The sequence below is a fragment of the Poecilia reticulata genome, chromosome 16, assembly GCF_904066995.2.
Source record: "Poecilia reticulata chromosome 16, P_reticulata-male-v2, whole genome shotgun sequence".
NCBI lineage: Eukaryota > Metazoa > Chordata > Actinopteri > Cyprinodontiformes > Poeciliidae > Poecilia > Poecilia reticulata.
Genome location: NC_088845.1, coordinates 6,891,678 through 6,919,284, shown reverse-complemented (window position 1 = coordinate 6,919,284; position 27,607 = coordinate 6,891,678). Strand labels below are relative to the sequence as shown.

The following is a 27,607-nucleotide window of genomic DNA, read 5'->3' as shown; positions in this document are numbered from 1 at the left end:
AGGATAACTCCCAGAACTGAGCTTCTGGGAGGGATTGAGTGAGCAGGTTCCAACTGAAGGCTCCACAGTGTTTTGCCTGAAAGTTTTTGGCACTTTACTCACTGTTTCCTTTTTCTTTTCTTTTTTTTTGTATGATGTTATTCCGATGTTTTCTGATGGGGTGGAAGTTGCTCTGTAACCTGAACAACTTCTCGTTACTGTTTCAACCTGATTATGAGTATATACATGCACAGGCATACACAATGTATCACAGTTCAATGCCTCGGAGGTTGGACAGCCCCAGATCAGCCCCGTTCATGGCTGAAAGTTACAACAATGGCCGTCCAAGAATCAGAACTGGAGCATGGACCTGTGGAAAAAGATGACCTGATCTAATAAATTATCACATGGATGATCCGTTGCTTAGAAACACATGACTGTAGGATGCAGTACAGGGAGAAAGTGAAGGGGAGGCAGTGTAATACCTTGGGCAATGTTCTTCTTGGAAACATTCATGTAGGTGTCCCTTTGACATGTACCACCTACCTAATTATTGCTGAAGATCATGTTCATCCTTTCACACAAATCTTATTCCCTGAAGGCTGCAGCCTATTTAAACAGAATAGCACATCCTGTCACAAACCAGAAAGATAAGGAATTACTTTAGAAGCACAGAAATGAATCTGAGATGCTAACTTGGCCTCTAAATCTCAGAAAATTGAAATCCAACAGACCATTAAGTGAGTGGTCATACCTAATCCTAATTAGTATATACACATATGAATATATATAATTTATTTCTAACTCAGACTTTTAAAAATCAAACAAGTGTTCTTATCAACAAAGTGAGAGAAATTTTCAATAGGCAGAGAAAAAAAAGGCAGCAACCATGATTAGTAGCATGCCTGCCAAGCCAACAATTATTTTTTTTAACAGTTAATATAATTATTTCCTTTGTGACAGGGCTGGGAAGTCATTGAATTAAAGATAAACATCCCACATCCAGAAGGTTTTGAGCACAAAGGCAAAGGTTAAACTGAAATAAACTTTATTAGACACAAAGTTTTATCTGAACTATCTGTAACACTCAAGAAAACATTTAAGGTCACCTTTGAAGGTGTGGAGTAAATTACTAGAAACTTTGATATGATAATAGATAAAATAACCTCATAGTTAAAATTCAAAGATCAAGTCTTTGTATTTGTAATGGAGATGGCATTGTTTGTTTGTTTGTTTGGAAAGAAAACTGAATAAATTAATACATTTTGATCAGTCAGTTTGCATTTTGGACTCCCTTAGTGATGTAGGATAATTAGCATATCACTGCAACCTTTCACAGAACAAACAGTGACTGTCGTAAGGAAACAAGACAACATTAAAGTTTTAATTTTTACTTTTAAATTGAATTAGGAGATCTGACATTTTTGCAATTATCATTATTTCAACTTTGATATTAATCTGATATCTACACAACAAGCTAACTATTTACATAGCTTAATACATCATCTGTTAAAAAAAATAAATAAACAGTTATCCAAACTGCTTATGCTTAAAGTTGTTAAATCGACGAACATTATGGCTAGAAACGTTCCACTGTAATTTTAGGCCAAGAAATAATCTATCACACATTTCCTCAGTTTTTGTTTGTGTTCTGCTTTCACTACATAAAGAAAAATAGATGTGTTTCACTTAGTGAGTTTCAGATGAGCCAATGAATAACTGTAGGTACTGTGTAAAGTGATTAATGTGGAATTTTAAGGTCTATTGAAGAGTATTTAAATCTTATTCATCATCAACTTCTGGCTAAACTATTCCCCATTAAATTACTCCTTAAAAATATAAAGCTTGAATTAATATTAATACTAGCCAGTCAGTTGCGATAAATGCCAAGGTGATGTCAGTCTAAACATTAAATCAAGTGTGCCCACATGTAGTTCTTCATTAAGTCCACCAGGTGGAGACGCAGTACTACTGCTGAGCACTGACAGTGGATTCCTGAATCTTATAACCTCAAACTTTTTTCCAAACTCCACATCATGGCTAATCTGCACTTCATGGACCAAAGCTTCCTCCAAGGTCTCAGTGGTTTCTGTACCTACCAGTGGGGCGCAGCTGAGTTAAAACAAAACTCAGTTACATAACTCAGATACTTTCTTATCTTTCTTTTTTTTTCTTTGTTCTTGTGAGCAAGACACAGACTAACTCCACCCAACCTCCAAAATATATGTAGAGGCTAATTTTATGTAGCAATAGATACGAAATGTACACAGAAACATCTTGTCATTTCAGGGGTTTTTTTGTTTTTTTTGGCAATTCATTCAACTTGACAAAGTGTAAGAGCTCCCCAAGTCTGTTATGAATAGTGTGTTTTGTATTGTTGTGATAGCAGAACCTTTTAAAAAGAGCATTCATAATGTTATCCTGTGCAGGCCCTTCTTATCGGGAGTTTGAAGCAGGTACACAATACCTGTAGTGATCAAGGCTGCAGGAAGTATTGTGATGAGGACATCCTTGTCGACAGATCGAGTTAACTCAACAAATTTTTCACTTGGCAAAGAACATATTTTTAATAGGAAATTTCCCGACTAAAATGTTAGAAGTAGGTCTGACATAAATTTAAGAAAAAAAAAGGTACGTTGCAGCAACATTTTTCCCTTTTTTCCATTAAGCACTAGCACTGAATAAGAGGATAACTCTAAATAAGTTAGTTATCTAACTTTAACAGCACACTTTTTTTTATTTTTTTAAATAAACTTTTATCTGTGACAATCATTACACAGATAATTACTGCAGACGATAGCTTGTTTGTTCAGGATGTTGCATTATAACTGCCAATTTCTTGCTACCAAACCAATGTTCCTTGAGCAGAGACGTCGGTTTTTCAGCCCGTGAGGATGTTCTTTACAGATATCAAATCTATTTCCTCGTGATTGTGAAAATAGTAATGCCCAATTCAGTGAGTGGATTTTTTCTATTTCTGAAAAGTGTTGTGCTCATGTTGCATGATCCTCTGGTGTAAAAATAACATTCTACTGGGCTCTAATGCCAGTACAGACACCAGAATATGGTATAGTTGTCAGCAAATGTGGTAAAATCGTCTGAGGATGGTGACGCATCAGTAAGAGCCTAGTGGCTGTGCACATTAGGTTTTCCATGTGTTCTGCAATCCTGCGTCTTTTCAGGTCAGGCAGGTCACATTGAGCATAGCATGTTCTCGTTTCGCTCTTTTTTTTGGTTGCCTAGTGTTGTTGCTAGGGTTGCAGTTTTATCCATGCAATTATTGTTCTCCAAGCTCCTCCAGCAATTGCTCATGCAGCTAAAAAACAAGGCAGAGAAAAACTAAAGCATATTCTGTTATAAATTACAAGGTGCTACACATAAATCTATAGTTCCAACAGCATACTCAGAAGGTAACCTAGTTTAGTTTGCTTCACTTATCTGTTTTAGAAAAAAAAGAAAACAGAACATTTAAAATTGTTGCTGCTTTGGAGATTGTTTTTAATCTTTTGTGCCAGCATTCTCAAAGTGTAGTTGCAACATGAACTTGTTTTGGTTTCAGTTGTTTTAATCTTTGTAATCGCTCTAACTGAATGTAGGGATAAGTTAGCTCTAGCGGTTACTTTGTTAATTTATGGGGATATTTACATTCCAGGAAAACATAAAGTCATAGAGAAATAATTAGTTCCTATACACTCTAGCCTGCTAAAAGAAAAATATTGAAAGAATGCCAGAGGGAGCTGAATATTGGGATGATGTCAAGGTGGCCTTCCAACCTTAAATACTTAGTGCTCATCATCAAAATAACAGTAAAAACGTGTAAAAACTTGGTCAGCAATTCCTAAAGTGGTTTGAAATTGTAGACCAATCAAGAAGTTTCCATTGACTATTGAGAAGAGTAATGAGAACATTTAAGTGGGTCTGGGGATGAGAAATTTTTGCCACCGAATAAATGAAATCAAAATGTTGGTTGGAAATGTTTAGGCACAGTGAGTTGGTAGCACTGCTGCCTTGCAGAAAGAAAGTCCAGGGTTCAGATCCTGGCCTGGATTTTTTTCTGCACAGAGTTTGCATGTTTTCCTTGAGCATTCATGGGTTCTTTCCTCCGGGTACCTCAGCTTTCTCTCATAGTCCAAAAACATGACTGCTACATGTGTGTGTCCAGGGTGTAACCCGCCTCTCAGCTAATGATCGCTGGATATGGGCATCCTTATGCTCCAAGAGTAAGTAGGTATAGATAATAGAAGGATGGAACTGTCTAATTTCTTGTGTGAGCTTTTACTACTGTAGTAACATGGTACCGCATCTATTTTTACACATCTGTGTTAATGTGTGTGTGTGGAACTGCACATTGTCATACATCTCCCATTCAGTTTAACCATGACCACACCTTTAACTTATCCACTTGCAACATCCATACCCTACCTGGAGGATTGCTATGGCAACAGGTTGCCAGTAGCGACAGGGTACTTCCGTGACCATGTTACTGTGGCGTTGAGGAGAGAGAGGGGCGTGAAAAAAAAACAAAAAAACATCGCGGAGCAGTGAAGGGTGAGGTCTGCCGGGCTCAGTCAGCATAGACAGGGAAAAAAAACATACCCAGAGTCGGGCTTTGTTTTCTGCCATGAACTGAGGAGCCCCGCGGTCTGCCGGGACGCGTCTGTTCGCTACTGCCTCTTGTTTCGGTGAAGGAAGCTGAAGGATACCGTCGCTTCCACCGGAATGGAGACCTGCCGCTGACGGAGACTGTGGAGCTCCCCTGATAACAACAGGTTAGTGTTTGGACTCGGTCACTTTCTCCTGCATCTCCTACAGCTTCTACTGGAGGCATTTCATTTTAACGCGGTTTATCACCAAAAAATTAGCAGATTCAAATTGTCTCAAGTTTACCGGTGGCAGGAAAAGAAACGGAATTTGGACACGTTTCTAATTGCATGCACGTGCACAGCGAGGAGCCCCGCTGTGCTGAACCCTAAGGTGGCTTTTTATATTTTACAGCTGGATTATTACAACATGCTCGTATAAATAATGAGCATGTTTGGCAATATTTAAATGGCGACATCACTATGCTGAGACTCTTGGAGATTTCTGCGCTGAATCAATAAATCGGTGGGTGTGTCTACCTATTATCACACTTATGTTCCTTATATTTAGATGCATTAACAGCAAATTAGATCCTATTAGTATGAGATTGTTTGTTTCTTTTATTTTTGGCTATTATTGGTGTCCCGTTAAGTCATTCTATGTGTTCATATTTGTCTTTGCATTTCTTGACAAAAAAAACCAACAAAAAAACAAGACAGGCAGCCATTTGAATGAAATTAGCCCATTCTCTTATAAACCTAATGTAAAGCATATTTTAGCTATTGAAGTAAAATATGCATAAATAAGCATTGCAATGTATAAATGCAAAGTCTACGGAGAATAAAATTGTAATTTTAGTATATTATTAAAAATTAATATACCATGTCTGTTCATTTTTTTCAGTAGATTAATGATAAAAGACAAACAGAAATGACTTTTCTCAAAGCTTAGTGATTCTATTTCCCTTTTCGTTTCCCCCTACACAAACACCTTTTGAATTCTTTATAGCCTTATTTATGGCAAACACAGACGGCGCCTGCAGCTCACATCAAGATTCCAAAAATAACCTGCTTGTTTTTCTAAATTTAGCTCAGTATTTCTGTCACATTGAGTCTAGACTGACATTTTTACCCATCCTTGATTTGCTATTGAACTAAAATAACTCATTCTGGTGAATTGTTTCTAAAACCTGACATACCGTACTGTATTTGAATCTCTTTCATCCTGTGACTATTTTGAAAAATAGTCACAGAAAGCGTTTGCTGATGAGCAGAGACAGATAACGTGCCCCTTTTCAGATGTTTTCTCTCTTTTTTTGAATTGTCACTGGGAGCTTAACCATAAAAAAAAAAAATGCTGTCAAGAAATGATCCCAAACTCGAAGTACTTAGTCATGGAGTCACTGATCAAATAAATGCTGCAAGGCTTTGAAGTGAATTACATAACCTTGTAACAAATAGCCAACTGGTTTCTGGCCTAAAGTGATAATACTCTGTAACCTGTCTGTGTCATTGGAGGACAAACCGATGATAATATGACAGTAAACACTGATGGAATACCAATTGGCCAATGAAAAACTACCTTGTTACTCACCATTTTTTCCTCAGTGAAAGCAATGAATCTCTGTAGTCCAATATCATTTTTGAGCTTTAAGTGTGATGGATTACAGGCTGCTGATCAGTGAGGCAGGGCTGGGATTTTCTCAATCTGTGTCTCTCTTGTGAGTTGCAGAAAGACCCCACCACCATCACCACCACCCCTCCACCCTCTCTAAGGCAGGAGGAGACAGCTCCTCTTGTCACTTTGAGTTGTCTCATAACACATTCAGCGCTTCTCCCAAGTGATTGTCAGTGTCTGAGACGGCTCTTCATGCTTACTGAAGCATATCCAAAGGACACAACCTAAAATAAAAAAAGGGGAAAAAGGATGGGAATTTTGGTTATGTAAACGTTACCCAGAAACATCTGTACTGGCATGACAAATCTCAAAATGGCATGGAGGAGAAAAAGATGTCACACTATGTTTTAAACCCAACCAAGAACATTTTATTGTCATTTTATTCTTACAATCCTGAAACACGTCAACTGAATCCTTTTAAAGCTCAGCTTTGAGCTCTGCCGACTTCACAATCTGATGCCTTGACATTAGCTTGTGTCACTTTAAGAGGCTCTTGTACTTTCCGACACTCTGCCTGCATACGTCTTCACAACATCGCCTTTCCATTATGCCATTTATAATCATTCTGAGCTGAACTGAGAAATAGTTTATAAATGAGTTCAGCAGATGCGCAGTTTCACCAGCTGTTTGCTCATTTCTGCTGCCACTAGTCTGGAGGAGCTTTGTGTAATTAGGTGGTATGAGAAGTGTTTAGGCTCCCCTAAATGGTTGCCACCACAGATTCAAAAAATTCTCAAACATGCATGAAAGAATCATAGTTTAGGTAACAAATTTCTATCATGACATACAGCTAAGAAAAAATATTTTACATAATACCTCATTCTATAAAGAACTAACTAATTTCTATGCAAAAGAAATATACAAACAAAATTGTTTATTGTTATCATAATTTACCAGTCAGATACTAGATAATAAGCAATAAATAATAATAAAAAAACATATATATTTGGGTACTCCCTTACAAGGTTTTAATAAACAGTGTTTACAGATTCTCTTGCTTTACAGATGAATTCTGTTTTCAGCAACATTTTTTCTCTCGGTCCATTTTCTCAGACAGAGAAACAGCATCAAATGGAGCCTGTTTTGAAATTGATTGAATTACCCCACGTCGCCTTTCGAAAAGAAAAACAGCTGTCTTCTCGTCAAAGTTTTTGTTTGACCCCATGCTGTTTGAACATATGATTCACACAGCCGCCTGCCAACGTCACTAGGAGAAAAGAAATGTTGCGCTTGCCGTTATGCTCATACAAATACCCACTTCTAGGCTTCAAGGTCAGTAGCAGTCTACATAATTTAACCACATAAAAAGTGATTCTACATTATTATTCACATTGACTAAATATACAAAATCTATATAACCTCCAGGTGTAAAGATAAACTAATGCAAAAATGACTCACAAATGCATTACTTCTAATAGTCAGTAGAAATCATCATCTTTGGTCTTCAAAAATAAAAATACAAGCAACCGTACATCCGCTATATTAATTCATATCAAATTTAAAGTTGTATTACAGTGAAATCTGTAATTTTTCTTTACCCATGTCTATCTTCTGATTAGCAGTCAAATACAGTCTGGGTTGGTGGTTATGTAATAATAAAAATGATGGATGTACCCCTTCATTTAAATCTGTAACTGATGCAGAAGAGCCTTAAAGGGATAATCTATTTTTTTTTCCTTGGACTTGTTTGAAGTGCTTGTGATTGGGCGTATGAGCCCAGGAGCAGTCAGAGCCGTCTCAGTTTGGATAAGAACAGAGGATTTGCAGTGATGAAACCAACGGAGCAGTTCTTCAGACTGAAAAAACAGCTTGAACTTCTAAAATGTCACGGCTGTAAGAGAGAAAGGATAACACTTTCATACAATGCAAAACTGGTTTCTTTCTATAACTAAGATAAAGAGCTGGAGCTTTAACATGGCAAATGTTGTGCTAACCGCAAATAAAAATTGTGGAAGTTGTGATTCACTTCCATTTTCACATCTTAAGAAAAGTACAAATCAATCAAAGATGACCTGAATAAAACATTTTATTTATTTAGATAAAACGTTATCCATAGAATTCCAATGTGAAAAGCAAATGCACGCGAAACCTAAACACAGGTTGTGTTAACCTTGGTAGCAAAAACAGTTTTTAAGTGTTTATGAAACTTTCACATCCCTTTACAGAACCTTTGGCCCAATTGCCATTAGTGAATTGTTTTAAATGAGCAACATAGGTTGAAGTATTAAGTTTCTGTTTGATGCCACAACATCTCAAGTGGATTTAAGTCCAGATTTGAACTCATTCTAACCTTAGTTTGTGTTTATCATTGAGAAGTGGACTTGCTGTGTGTTGCAGATCTTTGTCCTGCTGCATAAACTAAGTCTTGAACTTAAGGTAATAAATTGAATTTCCTTCAGGATATTTTGATACAGAGCAGAAATCATGGTTCTATTGTGGGACTTTGTGTAGGTTCTGAAGCACCAAATTATTACCTGATTGTTAACCTGTTACCACCACCATGAGTGTTGGTGTTTAGGTCCTTTTTCTGAACGGACCTACATTTTTGGAAGGTTACTCACCTTCCAAAAATGTGATTGGGTTACTCACCTTCCAAAAATGTAGCCAACAGAATATTTTCCTAAAAGTCTTGGACATCATCAAGATTTCTTGGTGCTCAGTGTGAAGCCAGCCTTCATTTTCTTGTTAGTCTTGGTTTTCGCCTTTGAACGTTCAAAATAAACATTGAAAGACATTTATGATGCCTTCGAACTGAGTCAAGTGACCCCTGAAGTTGGAGTAATGTTAAACTGTCTTTAGATCAGGGCATGGCGTGCTTTTTGAAATCTTTTAGCCAACTTTATGTTGTCATGCAGTCTTTTTAAGTTATTTATTAATTCAGAAAAAGTGGCTGTAAACCTCCATTTGTGTTGTTAATAACATTTAACTCCTCTTTGCAAAAACCGAATTAAATGTTAACTCAGTTTTTAAACTGGTTATTGACATTATTCTGTCAATAGCCACATAATTGACTGAATAATATAGTTGTTCGGTCAATAGGATTTAACAAGGAAGGTGTTTTTTTCACTGCAGTGTTTCTCCCTTATATATGTCTATCATTCGTTAAACTAATCAAGCTTACTAGGATATATAATCCAATTAAACATTTCTTTTAACTATCAACACTATCACATATGTCTACAAAATAAATCTAAAGTTAAAGCAAAATTGCATTATTTCATCAGAAAAACCAGATAAAGAAGCACTGCTACTAAACAAACATTAGTATGATAGCCCAAAGTCAACTTTTGTGATAAAAGTTGCAGTAAATGAGGCAAAACCCATTAAAGATTTATATGTCTATATTAGGTTTGCAGTATTTGACTCTGCAACTGTTCACTGCATCTGCTTGGTAATCTGTCCTTCATCCTCCTGCTGTAAACCTATCTGGAATCATGCTTCATTGATGCAACCTTGTCTGGGGAGAAATTCATTTTTCCTCATACCTGCCTGCGCTCAAAAATAAATGTTTCTCCCGAATTTAAATTGCTGCTGCAGATATGCTGCATATCAGAGTAACTCACAGAGGACAGGGCGGAAAATGTTCACAATATCAGGCTGCATAATGATGCCAGTGACTTATCTACCTCCAGACCACATTGCCTCAAATAAATGTTGCATAACTAAAACTCCACATTGACAATTCAAACCCCCAGAGCTATTTAGATTTTTATGCTGAGTTGTTGTTATTCACTGATTAGGCTTTGTGGCTGGAGTTCCAAAAATAGACTCGTCCAGGAGCAAATTCATTCTGGCCTGAAACTCTTTATGTCCATTTGTAAAATCTGGGAGCTTATTTTTACTTCTTTTTTCTTGGTTTTACTCTTTCAGCTGTCAGATCTCCGGGGACAGAATCTCTAACCTATCTGTTTGGGTTTTCTCACAGGTCTTAACCCGTTGAGCTCAAATTTCACTCAGAAATCTTTCAACAAACGACAAAGCGCTGGAGCCGAGACGGTCAAGCATGGATGTGCCCAGGATGGCCGAGGGCCTCTTCAGCAGCACGCTGTCCTCGTCGGGAGGGGGCCACCATGTCCCCTCCTACCTGACGTTGGAGCAGAAGGCTGCCTTTGTCTTTGTGCTGCTGCTCTTCATCTTCCTGGCCCTGCTCATCGTGCGTTGCTTCCGCATCCTGCTCGATCCTTACCGCAGCATGCCCTCATCCAACTGGACAGACCACACTGAAAAGGACACCTTTGATTACCGCATTGTCTGAGGAGCCCAAACAAAATTAGACTGGATTGATACTTACAAAGCACTGCTGCCCTACGTTTGAATGACTGCTGATTCACTTGGAAAATTGACATTTTTCCGAAAAATTCTCCAAAGGTTCCAATTGATTATGGGATCAGTGATTTGTTGTGAAAAGAGTTTAACAACTTCTCTCTGCCAAATAAGAAAGTTCTCAGTCAGTTATCACCGGATCCGTAGTTTGAAGCAAATCTGTCAACCCGCACACTAAGATGATGAATAAGAACTCGTAAAGGTTCACTAGAAATAGGGACTCAAGTCTGAAACTAAGAGGCAAGTTGCCCTTAAATCGCTAAAACAAAGACTATGGATTTCACTTTAAAGACTTGACTCGGACTTGGTTTAGGACTTACCTGAAACAACGTTTATCTCATGTAATCAGGATGAAAGTAGCCTATCAAGGGTAGATCAGCTGAATGTTTTCAACTTTGAAATTAAATGTGAATTTATAGTTTTAATGGGGAAAAGATTTTTCAAAGTACATTTTTTTAGCATGTTGAATTTAATATTGCGGAAAAAATGTGAAATGTTCAAGGATAATGATTTGAATTCATAACTTAAAGAAGTTCTATGTTTTAGGCAGATGGTTGCCATGGATCCGGTCAGAAAATTTTACTTTTAGTCATTATAAAATTAAGACTTGGCTCAGACTTGACCCTCAAAGACATGACTTTGATGACTTAGAAAAATAATAACTCGTGGACATCTCTATGGTTCACAATCGTTTTTCTCCGCCATCCGTTCTTTTGTGGACTACCTCACTCCTCCGTCTCACGTCTGAAGGTGTTTCCTCAGTTCACACAGGGTCCAGTGTTTTTTGATATACAAGCCAGATAAATGGTGGCAGTGTTTACATCTGATCACATCTTAGAATTTTTATGGATAATGTAGACAATCAGTGTTTAAAGTAGTTCAGAAAAATGCAGTGTGACTAGTTTGGGTTGTTGAGGTAATTTTTTTAAGAATATTTTTTTAATTTGCAAAGAGGTCCAGAAGACTTTGTGTGATATAATCCATTCAGAGAGGAATTTGATTGCCTTATGTCTTTATTAGATATATAAAAGTTAAAAATATATATATATAGGATTATAAAGCAGGTGTCACAATCAGAAAGAAGACATTTTTGGTTGAAACGCTCCCTTTAATGCTTTGGAACAAATTGAACAGACAGATGCAAGCAATGAGTTACTTACTGTTATGTGTGTGTGTGATGGGAAGAAAAAACTAACCTGTATGTGTCCCTTCAGTTACTGAGGGGACACATCGAGTTTCATCAAGTTTAGATGTAATCAACCAACAGAGGTGTTGAAGTAAAAAGAAAAAGAAAAAAAAAACATTTACTGTGCTGTAATGTGTGCCTAACTTAAAATGTGTTCTTGGGAAAAGAGAGAAAATGAGTTAATATTATTTATTTATTTATTTATTTTTATGTGTGTCTGTGCATATGAGTGGTTGCATTTGTGTGTGACGGCCATTAAAAAAAAATCTAAACAGCATTTTACTGCCTGCAGTTGGTATATTGACAGTTGGTATGCCAGATCTGCAGAGTGTTGATGTTGAAGATGATGAAGCATTTTCACTTCCAACCCTTTACAAACTAATGTTGTGGCTCTTTCTTTGGGCAACTTTTCAACTGTGCGCCTTATAGTGTAGATTGTTTACAGTATCGTAGGTAGCAAACACACTGGAGACTCTATTGCAACAGTGTCTTTGCTCTTCACAGATGTCATATAACTTGTTAAAAAAAATGACTGGAAAAAAACTTTTAAAAAAAAATCTCTGATCTTGTCCCTGGTTGGACACAAAGTGAGCTGTGATCCTTTTGATGAAATGTGATGTTCTTGTGGTCTGCTGTGGCCTTTTACTGCAAAACGCAGATGTCGCAATGTTGTGCTGAGGTGAGTTTCTCTGACTCTCTCTCTTTTGTTTTTGTTTTTTGTTTTCCCTTGCACGTATATTCTGCAGAGTATCCTGTCCATGCATGATAAATGGTGAAGTGCTTTAATCCTGATGTTGTAGTTGTGGGTCAGTTGCTCAAGCAGCCTTTTTTTCTGTCTGTTCTGGAGCCTTTTGTTTCGATCTGTTTCTTTGCCTTGAGCTGCTCTTCTTTTTGTAATAAAAATGATCAGAGTCCACAACGAGCCGTTTTATGTCTTTTATTTGATCATGTTAATAAACCGGGGTGTAAAAGTTGGTTTTGTTAAGAACAAACTCCTGGATGGGGTGACGAAATGGCTCTTTGAATCCTTCATGACCTTTACAAGGCAGTATCTGCCAGAGGCTCACAGACTCTTTTCCATTTTATCAGGGTTTGGCAGGGGTAGCCGGCAGGTGTCTCGATTGGTTTGCAATGAGACCAGACACTTCATCTGGGTACGAACACGCACACAGAACGGTCTCCAGTCTCCAGACCCAGAACCTCTCCTTTGAGCAAAAACTCTTCAGAAAAAATGTGCAGAATAATAATTTCCTCTCTCACAATCTGCATATGCTGATGTGCACACCTGCAAAGGCCCCTGCATCATTTCGTATCTTATGTAAAACATCGTTTTTCTCCGCAAGACAATTTTTGAATCTTTTAGGCTGCTTAGTAATTCTGCAGATATCACGCTTTCACTGATTCTTATTTATTTATTTTTTCAAGGGAGAGCAGAGGAACAGATGTGGATCAGAATTTTAAGTAATGCGCAGCCTTACTTTTTGGATTGTTGTGTAAGAGACAACATCTTTACTAAAACCTCAGTGTTTTTAAAAGTCAAAATAGTGAAAGAAACATCATCAATAATTGATAACTGCTTGTACTGTGAAGTTAAAATTAAACATTTATTGTATGGTTACAAACACACCTTCTTTGACCTGTTGGTATCTGGCAGGAGGGGATAGTTTGTTTTAAATAAGGAGTCGTTTAAATACAGTTTATTTTATGATTCCAGTTCACAAAAAAAATTTAACTGAAGGCAGTTTATGAGACGAACTGGTTCTAATCGTATTGAACCCAGGTTATAGCATCATACAATCAAATTCAGTTTACAATTTAATATCATTTTTTAACAATTATTTAAAACAGAGTGGCTTGGGTGTAGAACAGCTGACGACCATCCATTTTCTTTCTGGGGATAATCAGGAGAGTTGCGTCAGAAAGGGCATCCGACGCAAAACATCTGCTAATTCTGTGTGCAAACAGCTGTGAAAAGTGAGATGCTGCTGAAAGGATAACAACAACCTCAGGAAGGTTTCAGTAACATTGAGTCATTGAGTTTGCAGAAAATCCTGCTGGGCAAGAAACAGGCGACAGTAGAAAGAAAACACTTAACTTAACAGGAAATAGTCTCCACCAGAACCAGGCTTGAGAGGAATTATCTGTCATAGGGATAGCAGAAAATAAACACACTTGGAGTACTTTCTAAGCAGAAAACACCAGAGTACACACATAAGACAATGCAGAAATACTTTCTATGGAAGGAAAAAGTAAATATAGCATGAAAGTAGTGGGAGCTATAGCTCTGTTACTGACTTAACCAGGGAATAAAATAAAACTATGTAAAATAAACAAATGCATTGAGCTCAGGAGATTTTCTATAGACAGAGCTGAAGTGCACAAAGTTGAGGCCTCAAACCATCCAAGGAAAAACATGCAGCTTTATGTGGAAGTTCAGGGCAAGGAGTACCTTCAGTAGAAATAAAAACAGAACACAAAGTTTAAAGCTGCAGTAGCTTCACTACTAACTCTGTCCAGCAAACACATAGAACTAGCAAGACCATCAACTCAGTTGAGAGCATATAGAACAATTGTTTCCTTAATATTAAAGGGATTTTGATTGCTCATATGTTTAATTGGGAGAAGAAAATATGCAAAATTTACCCTGGATTTAATATTCAATGGTTGCGTTATTATTTACTTAGTTGAGATGATGAAATAATCTGGCACTGGACAAAATGCTATCAGTTTTCATCAGATCTCTGCACAACCAAACATGGGTTTTGTTTTTAGCATCCTCCACAGGGGGTTTGAAATTCTGATCATTTCAGCTGATACCCAAAATAGAGGCTTATCGTTTGGGAAGGAAAGCGCTCATTTGCCGTCCCTAAAATCTCATTAGCTCGTGCCAAACAAACATTCTAATCCCTTCTAAACACACCCTTAACCAGCAAGTGGAAGCAGCAGGAGGGAACACGAGCCATTATGGATCAATAGCAAGTCATGCTTTCTGCAACATGACTCACAATAAAGAAAGCGACTGGTAATTAAATTATTTTTTTTGTCTCCGCTGTGCACGCTCAGATGCCTTATGCCAAATGTATTCCCTCCCAAACGCCTCATTTCACTATTCAGCCTTCATTCAATTTAATGCTGTCTGAACAGGTTGGAAGGGATTGTTCCCCTGTGAATGTCGAGCTGCTGCACAGAATGACATAAGGGAGGGAGTATTGATATTAGATAATGGATTTCTGCAAGGATTCTTTTATATTCTCAAGTGTTGATGACTTTCCTGTCGCATCCTTCTTTGACAAATAGTTTGAAGACTTCTAGAACATTCGTAGAAAAAATAAGGACCCTGCAGGATTTTCAAAGGAAAGTTTTAGTACTGCGGATGTCAAAGACGAGAGTCACTTTGCATTCTCGAAGACAAGCTTTACCTCAAACACTTTAAATCATAACATGCAAGTTAGTATGTTTTGACAACACATTTTGGATATTTTTCTCATTTAGCGTGCCAATGCTTTCAAGAGATAACCACAAATCCTCATCTCTGTGTGGTATTGCTGATGTAACTGCTATCTGCAGCAGCAGATTGTGGAAATATACAACATTCTGTGGTCACACAGAGGGCTCTTTATATCAACTTAATGACTTAATAAAGGGAACTGCGTAGATGATCTCTGGGGAATATTTTAACATTTGCCTTCACAGATGTAGCCTCTCTGGAATAATGCTCAGAAGCTGAAAGACAGAGCTGAGTGTGAAGTGGTGAGGATGACATTCAGATCCTCTCAGACCATCAGTCTAAACTGGGAAAACAGAGTCCGCTTCGTCTATCCTGGTTTCAAATGTCTTTCTGAACTGGAAGCATCACGAGTCCCTCGTCAGTTACTGATGTTAGGGTGGGACATGAGATGGATAGAGGATTTGGGCTATGTGAAGTAATACAACATCTGCTCCAGTTTGTCATATTGAAGAATGAAGCTGAAAGATGAATATATCTTTCAGATACAAAAAAGCAGCATAAAATAACTAGCTGCTACATTTGATCAGAATGACTGTAGACTTTAGATGTTTTTATGCATGACCTGCTGGAAGGAGACCCTGAGGCATCTATATTCCGTCTGAACTGGAAATTCACTGTGATTCCTCGGAATGGTTTGGAAAATGTTGCTGATGGGAAGGAGTGATGGGGGTTACCACCTGGACCTGGTACCTTTAAGAAGTGGATGTTAAGCTAAACATTTCAGTAAAAAACATAGTTCTACTGTTTCTATCTAGGTCAAATATTGATATTGACATATTGACAGTGACCATTTTCTCTGATGTGTTATGTCGGAGCCTCAGCTTATCTACAGCTGACAGGAAACGGTTGCTTCTGTTCTAGGATGACCTCTCAACCCAGTGACAGGTCATCCTCATGCATGAAGTTGTTGCCAAAGTGGAGAACTCCTTCAGTGACAGGCTGCTGCATCATGGGAGCACAAAAGAGGATTATTGCAGATCCTTGCTCCCTGTAGATTTTAGACTTTATAACCAAAATTGCTTCCAAAAAAAGTGTTAACACTCCTGCTAGCCTTTACACAAATACTTGCACTGTTTTTTACTCATTTTAAATAACATTTCTGCACTGATACTCTGTATTTTAAATAGTCTGTACATGTACATGTAAGAGACACACCTTGTGATTTCAAATGAGCAGCTAAAAGGTGGGGTTATCAGAATATAAAATCTGGACTATTTTTGCTTTTTGAGATGATTCTAAAGACTACAGACATCATTTGATCTCCTCCGGCAGGTCGTTTTGTGCCTCTGGGTTCTGACGAACGTGTCGTCTCTCCTGGTCTCTGTTGAACAGCCCGAGGGCCCCCGTCAGGTGACGACAGGCTGTATGTGAGCGCCCACACATGCTTCAGAGCTCTATGACATAGAAAACTGCCATGGCATAAACCGCTGTGAAGACTAAAACTCTGACATCAGTGAGGAAAGCTTGAACAGTTTATCCGGAGCAGATGAAATAAGCAGAGCTGCAATCCTGTCGCCGTTGAGCTGTAAGAAGTCTGGAGCTGGCCTGTCAGATTCATGTCAGCTGCTGTGTTCTCTAATGCTTAAAAACATCTGAGGGAGACAGCTGCTCAGGAACACACAGCACGTCAGACACCAGCACCGGCTACAACTGAGCCACTTTCTGCTCACATTTCAAGTGCTCTAATAGAGAGACGAAGTCTTTAAAGGGTTTGCATGTAAGAAGCTACTCATTGTTACGAGAGTCATTATTGGTGATCACTTTTTTATGAAGGAAGCTGGAAAAAAGATGCCTTCACGGGCAAGGAAACAGTAATGAGGATATTAAGCGTCCATAATAGAGTCTATTGCTGATGAAGGCAATAATTAGATTTTTAAATCAATCCGACAATGGCACTTCCTTTTTTAATTTTTCCCATTCATTTTTAGTCTCTCTAACAATCTCTAACATCTCTTTTTGTGCAACTTAACCACTTTCATAAAGCTTGGCGGAGTTTGAGAAGACACTATAAAGCAGAGAAGCTGAACCATTTAAGATAATATCAAAAGTTCAATAACAAGTGGTTCGTTTCAAGTTTTTAATTATGTCATTATAAGGGAGAATTCCTTAAAAAATAAGTGGAGAAGCCAAAAAGATGAAAGCTTAGCAAGAGAAACAACAAAAAGGAATGTTCGAAATCACAATTGTAAAAGAAATACTGTTGCTACACAATGGCTGCTTGAAAATAGTAGGTTTTTCCTATGTTATAATTAATATTCTTCATGAAATTAGTCATACTGTAAGTTCACCTATGATACCTTTGGAAAATATTAATAAGTACTTTCTTGGTGTTTTATGTGGTAACAGAAATTGGCTGAAATGATGGGCATTTGCTTTCATTCACCCTGACAAAAGTAGAATGGTTCCACCAGCTTTTCACATATCAAAACTTTAATCTTTGCCCACTGAAACCTTTAAGCATGTGAACGACTGAATGTAGTTTAAATCACTTTGAACTGCTTGAACTTGATGAAGCAACAAATAAATGCAGGGGATATGCACACCATTTTTACCATTTATTATTCTTTGCATAACAGTTCAATCTTATCCTGATGATTTGGACAGCATCTGTTCACATCAACATTTCATTTCTGTTCCCATTCTGAACTGGACTCAGATCTGGACTTTGACTGGGTCATTCTAACACATAAATATAGCTGTGGCTGTATATTCAGGGTTAGTGTCATGCTGGATTACAAACCCCTGATTTTGCAGCTATCCACTTTGCATGTTGGCCATAACCTTTTTATAACTTTCTTTTAAAATAGCTTTCTGCTTGCCATTGTTCTGCAAAGTCTATATTTATATTGTGCAAGACTAATGTCAGCCCTGCCATCAGATTCTTCCTCCTGAGATGTGAATCTTCTCTGATTAATCCTCTTTTCTTTTTCCTGTTTGAAGACAATTTTTCAGTTGTGTCCAAACCTTGAAGTGTACATTTTGAAAACAATGTCCCTTTTCTTTTATATAACATTAATATGAATTCTATGTTGTTATAGCACATAAAATGTCAATAAGATACACTGAATTTGGTGGTTAAAATTTTAAAAAATGTGTAAGGGGTGTGATTAACTGTCCTTCTTTGATTGGTTAAGACCCATAAACATTACACTTTTCATTTTTCAACTTCATATTTCATTAGGCAGCTTTTAAGACAGGCTTTCTCTTACATGGCTAATGCTTATGCAGTCTAAGCAGAGCTCATCTCACTGCCATAACTAAAACACGCCTAAGATAAATTTATTTAGAGATTGCTCATTGTAATTCTTAAAGCCTCAAGTTAAAAAAAAAAAAAGTGAGATGCTCTGAAAAACTTTTGATATCTACAGAAAAAGTCTGACTGAAAGATTTGTAGAGTGCATAAAATGCAATTTTTCCTAATTAGGCAAATACAGTATGGGCCTCTGCGAAGAAAGGGTAATGCAATAGAAGAATCAATTCATAGTCATGTCATGATAATGAAGATGTTTGTAACAGTCACCATGAACTGGGATTTTCCAGCCAACTTCCTGGTAAAACAGCCGTGAGATCACTAATTGAGATAATATGCAAATATGATAATATTCCTTTGGAGCAAATAATGAGAGTAAATTAAATGAGAGTCCATTCTGGCGAGGGCTTTCATCCTTCAAACTCTGTCTTCATTTCATGCTTTCAACTAACTTTTCCTCATTAGTGATAATATTACTGAAGTAAAAGTAAAATGTTCAATGTGGTAAAACTACTGCCATAAGTTTTTCTGGGGTTTTTTTGTATTGTAACACACAGTCACAATAAAGATGGAAAAGATTTTAAATTGTTTATCATGACGTTGTCATTAAACATAGTGGTGTATAACATTTTTGAGTCATTGTATATATGACTTCTTTTTCTACTAATATTAATTGTATGAAATATCGATTCAGACGTTGCTAACACCAAACTACTATATGTGGGCTGTTGGCAAAAACTGTCATCAGTAAACCTTAATTTAATTGCTTCTTTTGCATACATACTATAACAAAGAAGCAAGATTTCAATCTAGTTTGTTGCGCATCAAGTTTTCTCTTCTTGTATTTCCAACAAAGTCCATTTCCAGTTAATAATGCCTCACTGTTGGATAACAATAGTAGAAAAAATATGAATACAATTTGCCTAGTTTAAATGAAATCAGCTTTTTAGCAAAAATCACAATGCATAAGACATGTTCTCTGTGCTTTCAAAACAAAAAATATCTAGATACAACGTAAAAAAAATCACTAACCATGATGGGAACTTGTTATGTTTTCAACGCCTAAAGGCAATTGCCATGTCTATAATAATCTTGAATTTGTTGTGATTTCAGTCTCACATTGCCTGGCACATTAGCATTTAGACTCAATTCCAATAAAACTGTCAAAGTATGTGCTCAGATCATGGGATTTTGGTAATTGAAAGTTAAAGTATTTTGCCCTTCTCAAAATGATTCCTTCCTTCATTTCACCTTCCCTTTCCCAAAAATAAATCCCTCATTCTAATTTTTGCATTGTGAAATGCTTGTGTGTGAATTGACCAAGCAAATGGGGGAAGAGGAAACATAGGTCACAAGTTTGATTCCAAGAAAAGATAAGGTGTGTCAGTGAACTGACGTGACGTCTGTTGAAGTGTCCTTGAGCCCAACACAGAGCTCCTATCTTCACAATATGGGTCACCCTGGATAAGAAAGGATGAAGTGCTCTTACTGTAATTGCTTCGTGATTATCTTTGGTGGGACAATTCACCGCTACTGTGTAATCAGAGGGCCATCTTCACACATCCTGGCAGTAATATGGTGCAGACAAAGACGAATCGAAAGTAAAGTTTCATTGCACTATCTGTACTATCTGTACTGCATGATACTTACATGCAGCATATGAAGAGACACAGAACATTTCTTTACTGTCAGATTTTTCCTGCTTAAAGGCAGTCTGGATTACTAAAATGTTTCTATTTACCAGGATAATTAGCAAGATAATTTATTGTTTATTGGACTTGTTTCACATCGGATAATGAGACTCCCTTACCCTCTTCAGTCAACATCTAAACAGCATTTTTTACTTTTTTCCTAGGGTTGCAAACCATGTCTGTTTCTGCTACTGCTGTAATAATTGATTTGATTTATTTCTTTAAAAGGGACAGTGCAATTTAATACAACAAATAAAAATTCACTAGTTTAAAAACCCAGAAAAAGCAAAAAATACTATTTTTCATAGATAATTTTTACAAAGAGTAACTAGAATTTGGATCAGGAATGAGTCTAGTTACAATAAATAACTGCATTTTAACTATAACCACAATCATTTTAAGCCTAATGCCACTACTGGCAAAACATGAGCTTTTCTCATGAAGTATTAAGCGACAGTAATGGAAATAAAGAATAAAGACTATTTCCTAGGCTTCAAATAAATATTTTCTGTATATAGGATCCCTGCCAACATCTTGACATCCCAACAGAGTCATCCGAGGGAATGATGAAATTTGTAGAGCACTTTCGAAGCTTCAGAACAGCAGCATCACTGGGAAAAACCATCTCTTATTTAAAGTTTATGGTTTTCAAACTCAGCTGAGAGTAAACTGGAATGTTACCACTAGTACTGGGTGTACAAGCATCACTCAGAATTTCTTATGCAATGTCAGAGTCTCTGCTGCACTTGAATTTTTCAGAGTTTCAGAGTACAAGTGTGGAGAACTCATAGACTCAAACGTCTTTGCTATTTTTGTACTTTCGTACTTTTTAATACCTGCTGTTTTAAGAAATGCCAGTGTGTCTTTCTTTAAAGAGTGCAGGCTGCTCAGTATTCAGAGTGCGAAACCCACGTGTTGTCGGCTCAGTCTGCTGCCCCTGCCAAGTGATGATGAACTGTTGGCCCAAGGCTGCTTGCTGGCTGCAGGTGTGAGCCATCACTGCGGTCACCATCCTTTCCTATCACCAGCTCAGCTGACACCATGTCCCCTTCCTTCCATAAGATAGCAGTCGGTCTATTTGGTTGACAGCCAGATACAGTGAATTCACAGTGGAGCTGGTGTGCATTATTGTAATCAGTTCCAAGAAGTTATGCAACCACAAAGAAAAAAGTTTTCATAACTCTTCCCCCATGAAGAATTACAAGAAATTCACACCACAAAGCAGTAAAGGTACTCTGTTCTGTGTTAAAAGAAAAATGGGTTCATGAAATGAATAACTTTGGGCGCTTTTTTTTTCAGAAACTTTCTCTAATGTCTTTCATTTGCTTGAATATTTGGATTTCTTTCCTCTTATCAGCATAACTCTACTAATTAGTTGTTCTGCAGTGTCTTTGTTGGAAGTGATGATGTTTGAAGGTGTTTCTTTCTTGTTGTACCACAAGATAAACAGTTAATCCCCCTGCAAGGGTTTTCCTTTTTTACTCACTTGAAAGGAAGTAGAAGTCACATTCCTTCCATCTGGTCCATGTATGCACATTTTCTGTTACTGTTTGTGTTTTCCTTATTTTTTAAAACCCTAAAAAATAAATATTTTCAGTTGCAAGTTAACATCTGTTGTTGCAAAATCTATAATCCACACAAACAAATGTATTTTTGCTTAAATATCCATGAAAAACAAGAATATAAATTCTTGAAAATGAGAAATGAAGCCTAGAAAAATTCCCCAAGCCAATTTTAATTGTTATCTAATACTTTTTGGTAATTTATTCCCATTTTAATTCTACTCATCAGATTTAGGTGGCACATCTGGAGGCAAAACTTAATCAGTGAAGAAGTTAATTGAATATTAAATTGAAAGAGAATGAATGGGAAACTAATTTGACAACTACTCTGCAGCTGCAGCAGTGAGATGTTGGGTGAATTAAATGTATTTTCTTTGTTATTCCTGATAAACACAAAGCTTGAATAATTAATTTAAAATTCATTACAATTGATAATTCATCAGGCTAAGTTAGATTTTGCATATTTAACTCTGGCAAAACAACAGAAACAAAATTCATCAGAAAAAATATCTAAAAATGTGTCCTTTCAGAGAAAATAATTTCTGAACTGATCTGAGAAATAAAATGACAACCTAAATACATAACATTCATCCAACCATTCTCTGCATCTGCTTATTCCTGGTAGGAGGGTCTAAAGAGACCCTCCTAACATATTGGAAGTATATCTCTTTTTGACATGGAGGAAAACTATGGAGCATGCATGTGCAGGAAAATCCAGTAGTTTTTAAAACATTGCATAAATATTGTCCTTGATTGAATAATTTTTAGACAAGTATTTCGGTGACTGTCTGCTTGTGCTTCATAGATGTAGTGCCGATGTACAACAACCTTCAATGTAGATTGTTGTTAGAGGGATACATTCACACAGCAGACAAATGTGACCCAAAGCGGATCTTTTTTGCCCAGATGTGATCAATATCAATCTTATCAGCACAATTCCAAATTTTCCACCCACCCCCCAAAATCAAATGTGTGTCACTTCCATATGTGATACCAAATCGGATACATATCCAATAGTTTTCAAAGCGTCTGCAGTCTGAAAGGTAAGTTCGCATTTTATCTGACTCTTATGTCATTGACCTGAATATGCGACACAATTCTGCACCAGCCAGACACTGTAAATCTGGACAGTGAAAATTGTAATTCTGAAATTATGAAAAAAGTCTGTGTCAGTGAAGTGCATCACTTCACAATCCCATCACTCCTGATTCCAATGCCAAACAGATTTCCGTAGGGAAAAACATCTTTTATTCATAAAAAGTCCACTGGTATTACTTGTGCTTCTCTTTCCTTACCTTACCATCCTTTGTTTTGTTACCACCTTGTGACAATAGTATTGGTATTCAACAACTTTAAAATTAATCCACAGACGGCAGCGTTCATTATTACTTTCATAAACAGTGTATCTTTGTGTATGGGATAAGTAGAGTTAATCTAAAAGAGAAATTAAGAGAGAATGTACCGGGTGGATCTGATTGTTTTTTGTCTTTAAAATGTAAACAATTGATTCTCGGAGTAAACTTTTTTTTCCCCCAAGACTAGTTAAAATTTTTCTTTTAGCTATAAAATTCCTGTTAAAGTAAAAACATGTGACTGCACAATGATGCCCTCCTAATGATTCATCCCTGCAGACTCTCAGAGGAACATTTAACACTCACGGCCATGGTGGGTGTTTGTGATTCTTATGTATTCATGTAATCCTCTCTTACATGCCTAGGTCAAGCTTTGCTGCAGGCCTTACTATCTGTATCCTGGAAAGACCAGGGATCTTGTGCAGAAGTTATCTAATGATGACTAGAAACTCCTACATGTACCACCTTGAGGTCCCACACACCTCTGTTATGTAAGGCTTTGGTGGGAGCGCACGTGGACCTTTTGTAGTTCTCCAAAAGCTCCATCAACATTTAACTCACACATCGCTGTGGGTTTTTTTTGACTATTAGTGTCAGTTCTTTGTTTTTTAAGATAAGCTCTAATCCAGTCTCAAGAGAAATGGTGTTTAAAAGGGGGTGTTGTTGAGTTAAGGACTGCATGCTGGCTGACAGAAAGAGGATATGGCCACTGAAACCATAGCAACAACAGTTAGAATCTGGTCACACTTAGAAAATATCAGATGTGTTTTGGAAATTATAGAAAGGCTGAAGCAACATGTTAGCACCCACAGAGTTTGATTTTTTTTCTTCTTTTTTCTATTTTGACTTTATTTCTGCAGTACTTGAATTAATCTTTTGAAACAACTTCCTCTCACCTCTGCTGTTTTGTTCCCTGAAACTTCAGTTTATTTCTGTCCTCTTCCTCTCATCTTTCTTTCACGCCTCCCAGTCACTCACCTGTCTCACCACCTTCTCTAAAACTGCTCTTTTTTCCCCATCACCATATTTTTAAATGTTAATTCCTATTTGTCTTGTATGGACACGAACTTTTGAACTGAGCAAGCATGTTCTCTTATCTAACCTTGCTCTTAGGTTTATTGTGTCAGTAGAGAGTAATAGCCTGATTTGATATACCTCAGTTTTTGTCTATGTTTTGCATTTCTCACTCTTTTTTAATCTCCTTTGCTTCTGCCTTATTAATCTCTTCCTCATCAATCACTTTTCAGTTCTCCTCATTATGTCACTATTCAATAGCCTCTGTTAATATCTGCTGTCATCCCGCCTTGTCCTTCTACTCCATCCATCATTCTCATTTACTCTTTGCAACTTATTCAGTGTCTTCACATCTTTTTGCTTTCTCCCTAACTTGACAGGATTTTCCTCCAGCTGTGTGTCTACCCTCTGAATCCTTATTTTCAGTCCTTGTTCATACACCTGTAGAAGAACCATCTTCCACTGGTATGCAGCTGGTTGAACTAGTTGAAGCAGAAGACATCTGTGCCCTGCCTCAGCAGCAGTCTGGCCTCCTCCCTGTGGCGTAGCTATGCCCCCTGTTGTGATGCTGTCGTCCTTAGCTGCTCCTTATCTTTGTAGTTTAACTGTGCTCTGTGCAAAGCCATAAGGCCTCATACTGATGAGGAAAAAACAAAATAAAAGAGAAAAGTTATACATATCTCTAGATTGTATGTGGGTCCTTTCTGTTTTCTTTATTAGTTTTATTACATAAGGACAAGTGATTGCAACTGATTCCGAATGTCTTTCTCTATTTCTGATTATGACAAAAAACAAAGAGTATAATGAAGGTTTAAAATATAAATCAAAGTAAAAACATATCAACACATTACGATCCAACAGTAAAAAGCAATGAAAATGCAACACAATGAAATTCATCTGTGAATACAACACTTGTCTTGCAATGACAAGCGTTACTCTAATATCCTAAGCATTATCTAAGCCCAGACACAAATTTGATCATGCAAACTCATATACCAAAAAAGATTTAGACCAATGAGTGAGCCTTGGGGCATGCCTGTATTTATAATTTTTTTTTTTTTCATTTTTTTACTTTTTGAAGCAATAATCTCTCATCATTTATGTCAAGTGTGCCCACATTTTTTGCCATATAGACAAAAGTATTTGCAGGCCAAAAAAACATTAACTTTTTTTACACTAAAAACTGTAAAAAGCATTTTTTAAACATTTCTTATTTAGAGAAATAAAGTCAGATTTATTTGTAGCTTAGGGATTTGCAACTTACTGTAGATCAAAAGATTGTCTCACTAAAATAAAGGCGTTGAGTTTGTAAATTAATTTGATTAAAACAAAAAAGTGGAGAACTTTTACAAGACACTATCCATCACATTGCTTCTAACAATAAGCTTCAGCTTAACCTCCATCCATCCATCCATTAGTCCCTTGGTGGAGTCAGGAGGGTTGCTGGTGCCCATCTCCAGCTAACGTTCCGGGCAAGAGGTGGGGTCACCCTGGACAAGTCGCCAGTCTGCTGCAGGGCAACACAGAGACACACAGGACAAACAACCATGCACACACACACACACCTGGGCAATTTGGAGAGGCCAATTAACCTGACAGTCATGTTTTTGGGACTGTCAGGGACTGTGGGAGGAAGCTGGAGTACCCGGAGAAAACCCACACATGCACAGGGAGAACATGCAAACTCCATGCAGAAAAGCCAGGAATTGAACCCAGAACCTTCTTGCTGCAAGGCAAGAGCTCTACCAACTGCGCCACCACGCAGCCCTCAGCTTAACATAAAATATGAAATATTCAGTTGCAATCTGTATGTCTCAAACAGTGATGGGATTTATCTTTAAAGCTGGACTTTATTCAATACTGCAGCTAAATTTCTCTTGACGCTCTGCCATCTTTTAAACTTGACAAGCTTTATGCAACAGCTTTGAGCTATGCTATCAAACATTTCACCACAAACCAAGAAAACTCATTTTGTTATTTCTCTGGCTCGCTCTGACTGTTAAGGGCTTTGATATGCTTCACACGAACCAGCAGCTTTCTCAAGCAGATCCATCATTTTTTTTAATTTTACAAAACCTTGATTAACAAGACACATGTGAAGTTTCTTCCCCCCTAGTATATAATTTGAGTCCAGTCTTTCTATAATGAGCTTTTGTTCATTTACGCTCTGAACCTCCAAGAATTTTAATTCATCACACTTTCACAAGACTTGTCGCCTTTCAAAACTCTAAGCCGGTTTTACCGCTTTGCTCAGATCATGTCAGTTTATTAATGAGCACAAGCTGTAGACTGAGAGGAACTTTTTTTCTCATTAGTTTAAGCAAGAGAGATGATGCAGGTGTCTGTCACATGTACTTTGAAGTTCTCCAGCTCTGCGACATACAACGCTGCTGCTACCACGGCAGATAATCAACCATCGCTGACACTCCAAGGTAATAGAAATCTAAATTCTCATCACTTTTTATTCACTCAGTCATCTTTACTTTAGAAAGTAGTGACGCAGGTGAGTTACTTTACTCATAGCCAGTCTTGAACTCATACATCTAAATGAGCTGAATAGGTTGTTTAAAAGCTGAGGTGTTATGTTTCTCCTGCTCTTTTCAGATTTAAACATCAAGTCAATGTAGCACAAATCCAGTGGTTAATATACATTTTAAGACTGGAGGGGGTTTTTTGTGGTGCAAAGTGCTATTTTTAATATGTTTTAGTGGAATGAGCAAAGAGAATCACATCAGGAAGAATCTTAAAAAGACGAGAGAACATAGAGTAAAATTGCATGAATATTCATAGGAGCAGTGAATTATTAATAAACAATTTTATGGTCATTATAATAACATTCAGAGGAAGTGTAAAGTACATTTTTAAAACTTTAATCCTTCTCTCTCATCAGGAAGGCCAGCTCTGTCTTAGAATGCCCACTTGAACCAGTGCAGACAGGAGGAATCTAGCGGAAATAAAATAACATCAGAGTTGGACAAAGTTTTCAGCATGAATCTGTTGCTGAACAGGAGAGCTCCTTCAGTGACAGACTGCTGTGGGTATGAAACATCCTCTCCACTTCATGCTACCTCCTGCTTCACAAAATCCACCAGTGACACCTGCAGACTTGGAAGAGATAAAACAGTCCAAACATGGAAAATTATTAATATTGTTATTAACCAAAGAATAACTTTAAATGTTTTAAAATGTTTTATATTGTGAAATTTATATATTCTTTTTGTAGAATTGAATATCCTGAAAGAGATATATTTCAATCAGAATGTGACTTTTATACCTATTGTAAATTAGCAATATGTGATTTAACAATGTAATAATGAGAATTTCATATTAATATAGAAACGTATTTTTATGATTTTGAACAACAATTTCTATTTTTAAATACTTTTCCAACTTATTAATATTTCAAGTTGTAAATTGGTAAAGGCTAACCGTTTACTGACTTCTTAATTTATTAACTACATTTCCCAGAAAACCTTTGCGGTGA

General features: G+C 37.1%; 1 protein-coding gene across 1 annotated transcript; it reads left to right on the top strand.

Annotated features, from left to right (window-relative positions):
- The first annotated feature begins 4,327 nt into the window (after positions 1 to 4,327).
- LOC103477652 (cortexin-3) lies at positions 4,328 to 12,665 on the top strand. The gene is made up of 2 exons (XM_008430894.3): positions 4,328 to 4,748; positions 10,163 to 12,665. Exon 2 carries the CDS (start codon positions 10,241 to 10,243, stop codon positions 10,490 to 10,492), a length of 252 nt encoding a protein of 83 aa, XP_008429116.1. The 5' UTR covers positions 4,328 to 4,748; positions 10,163 to 10,240; the 3' UTR covers positions 10,493 to 12,665.
- Positions 12,666 to 27,607: the final 14,942 nt, after the last annotated feature.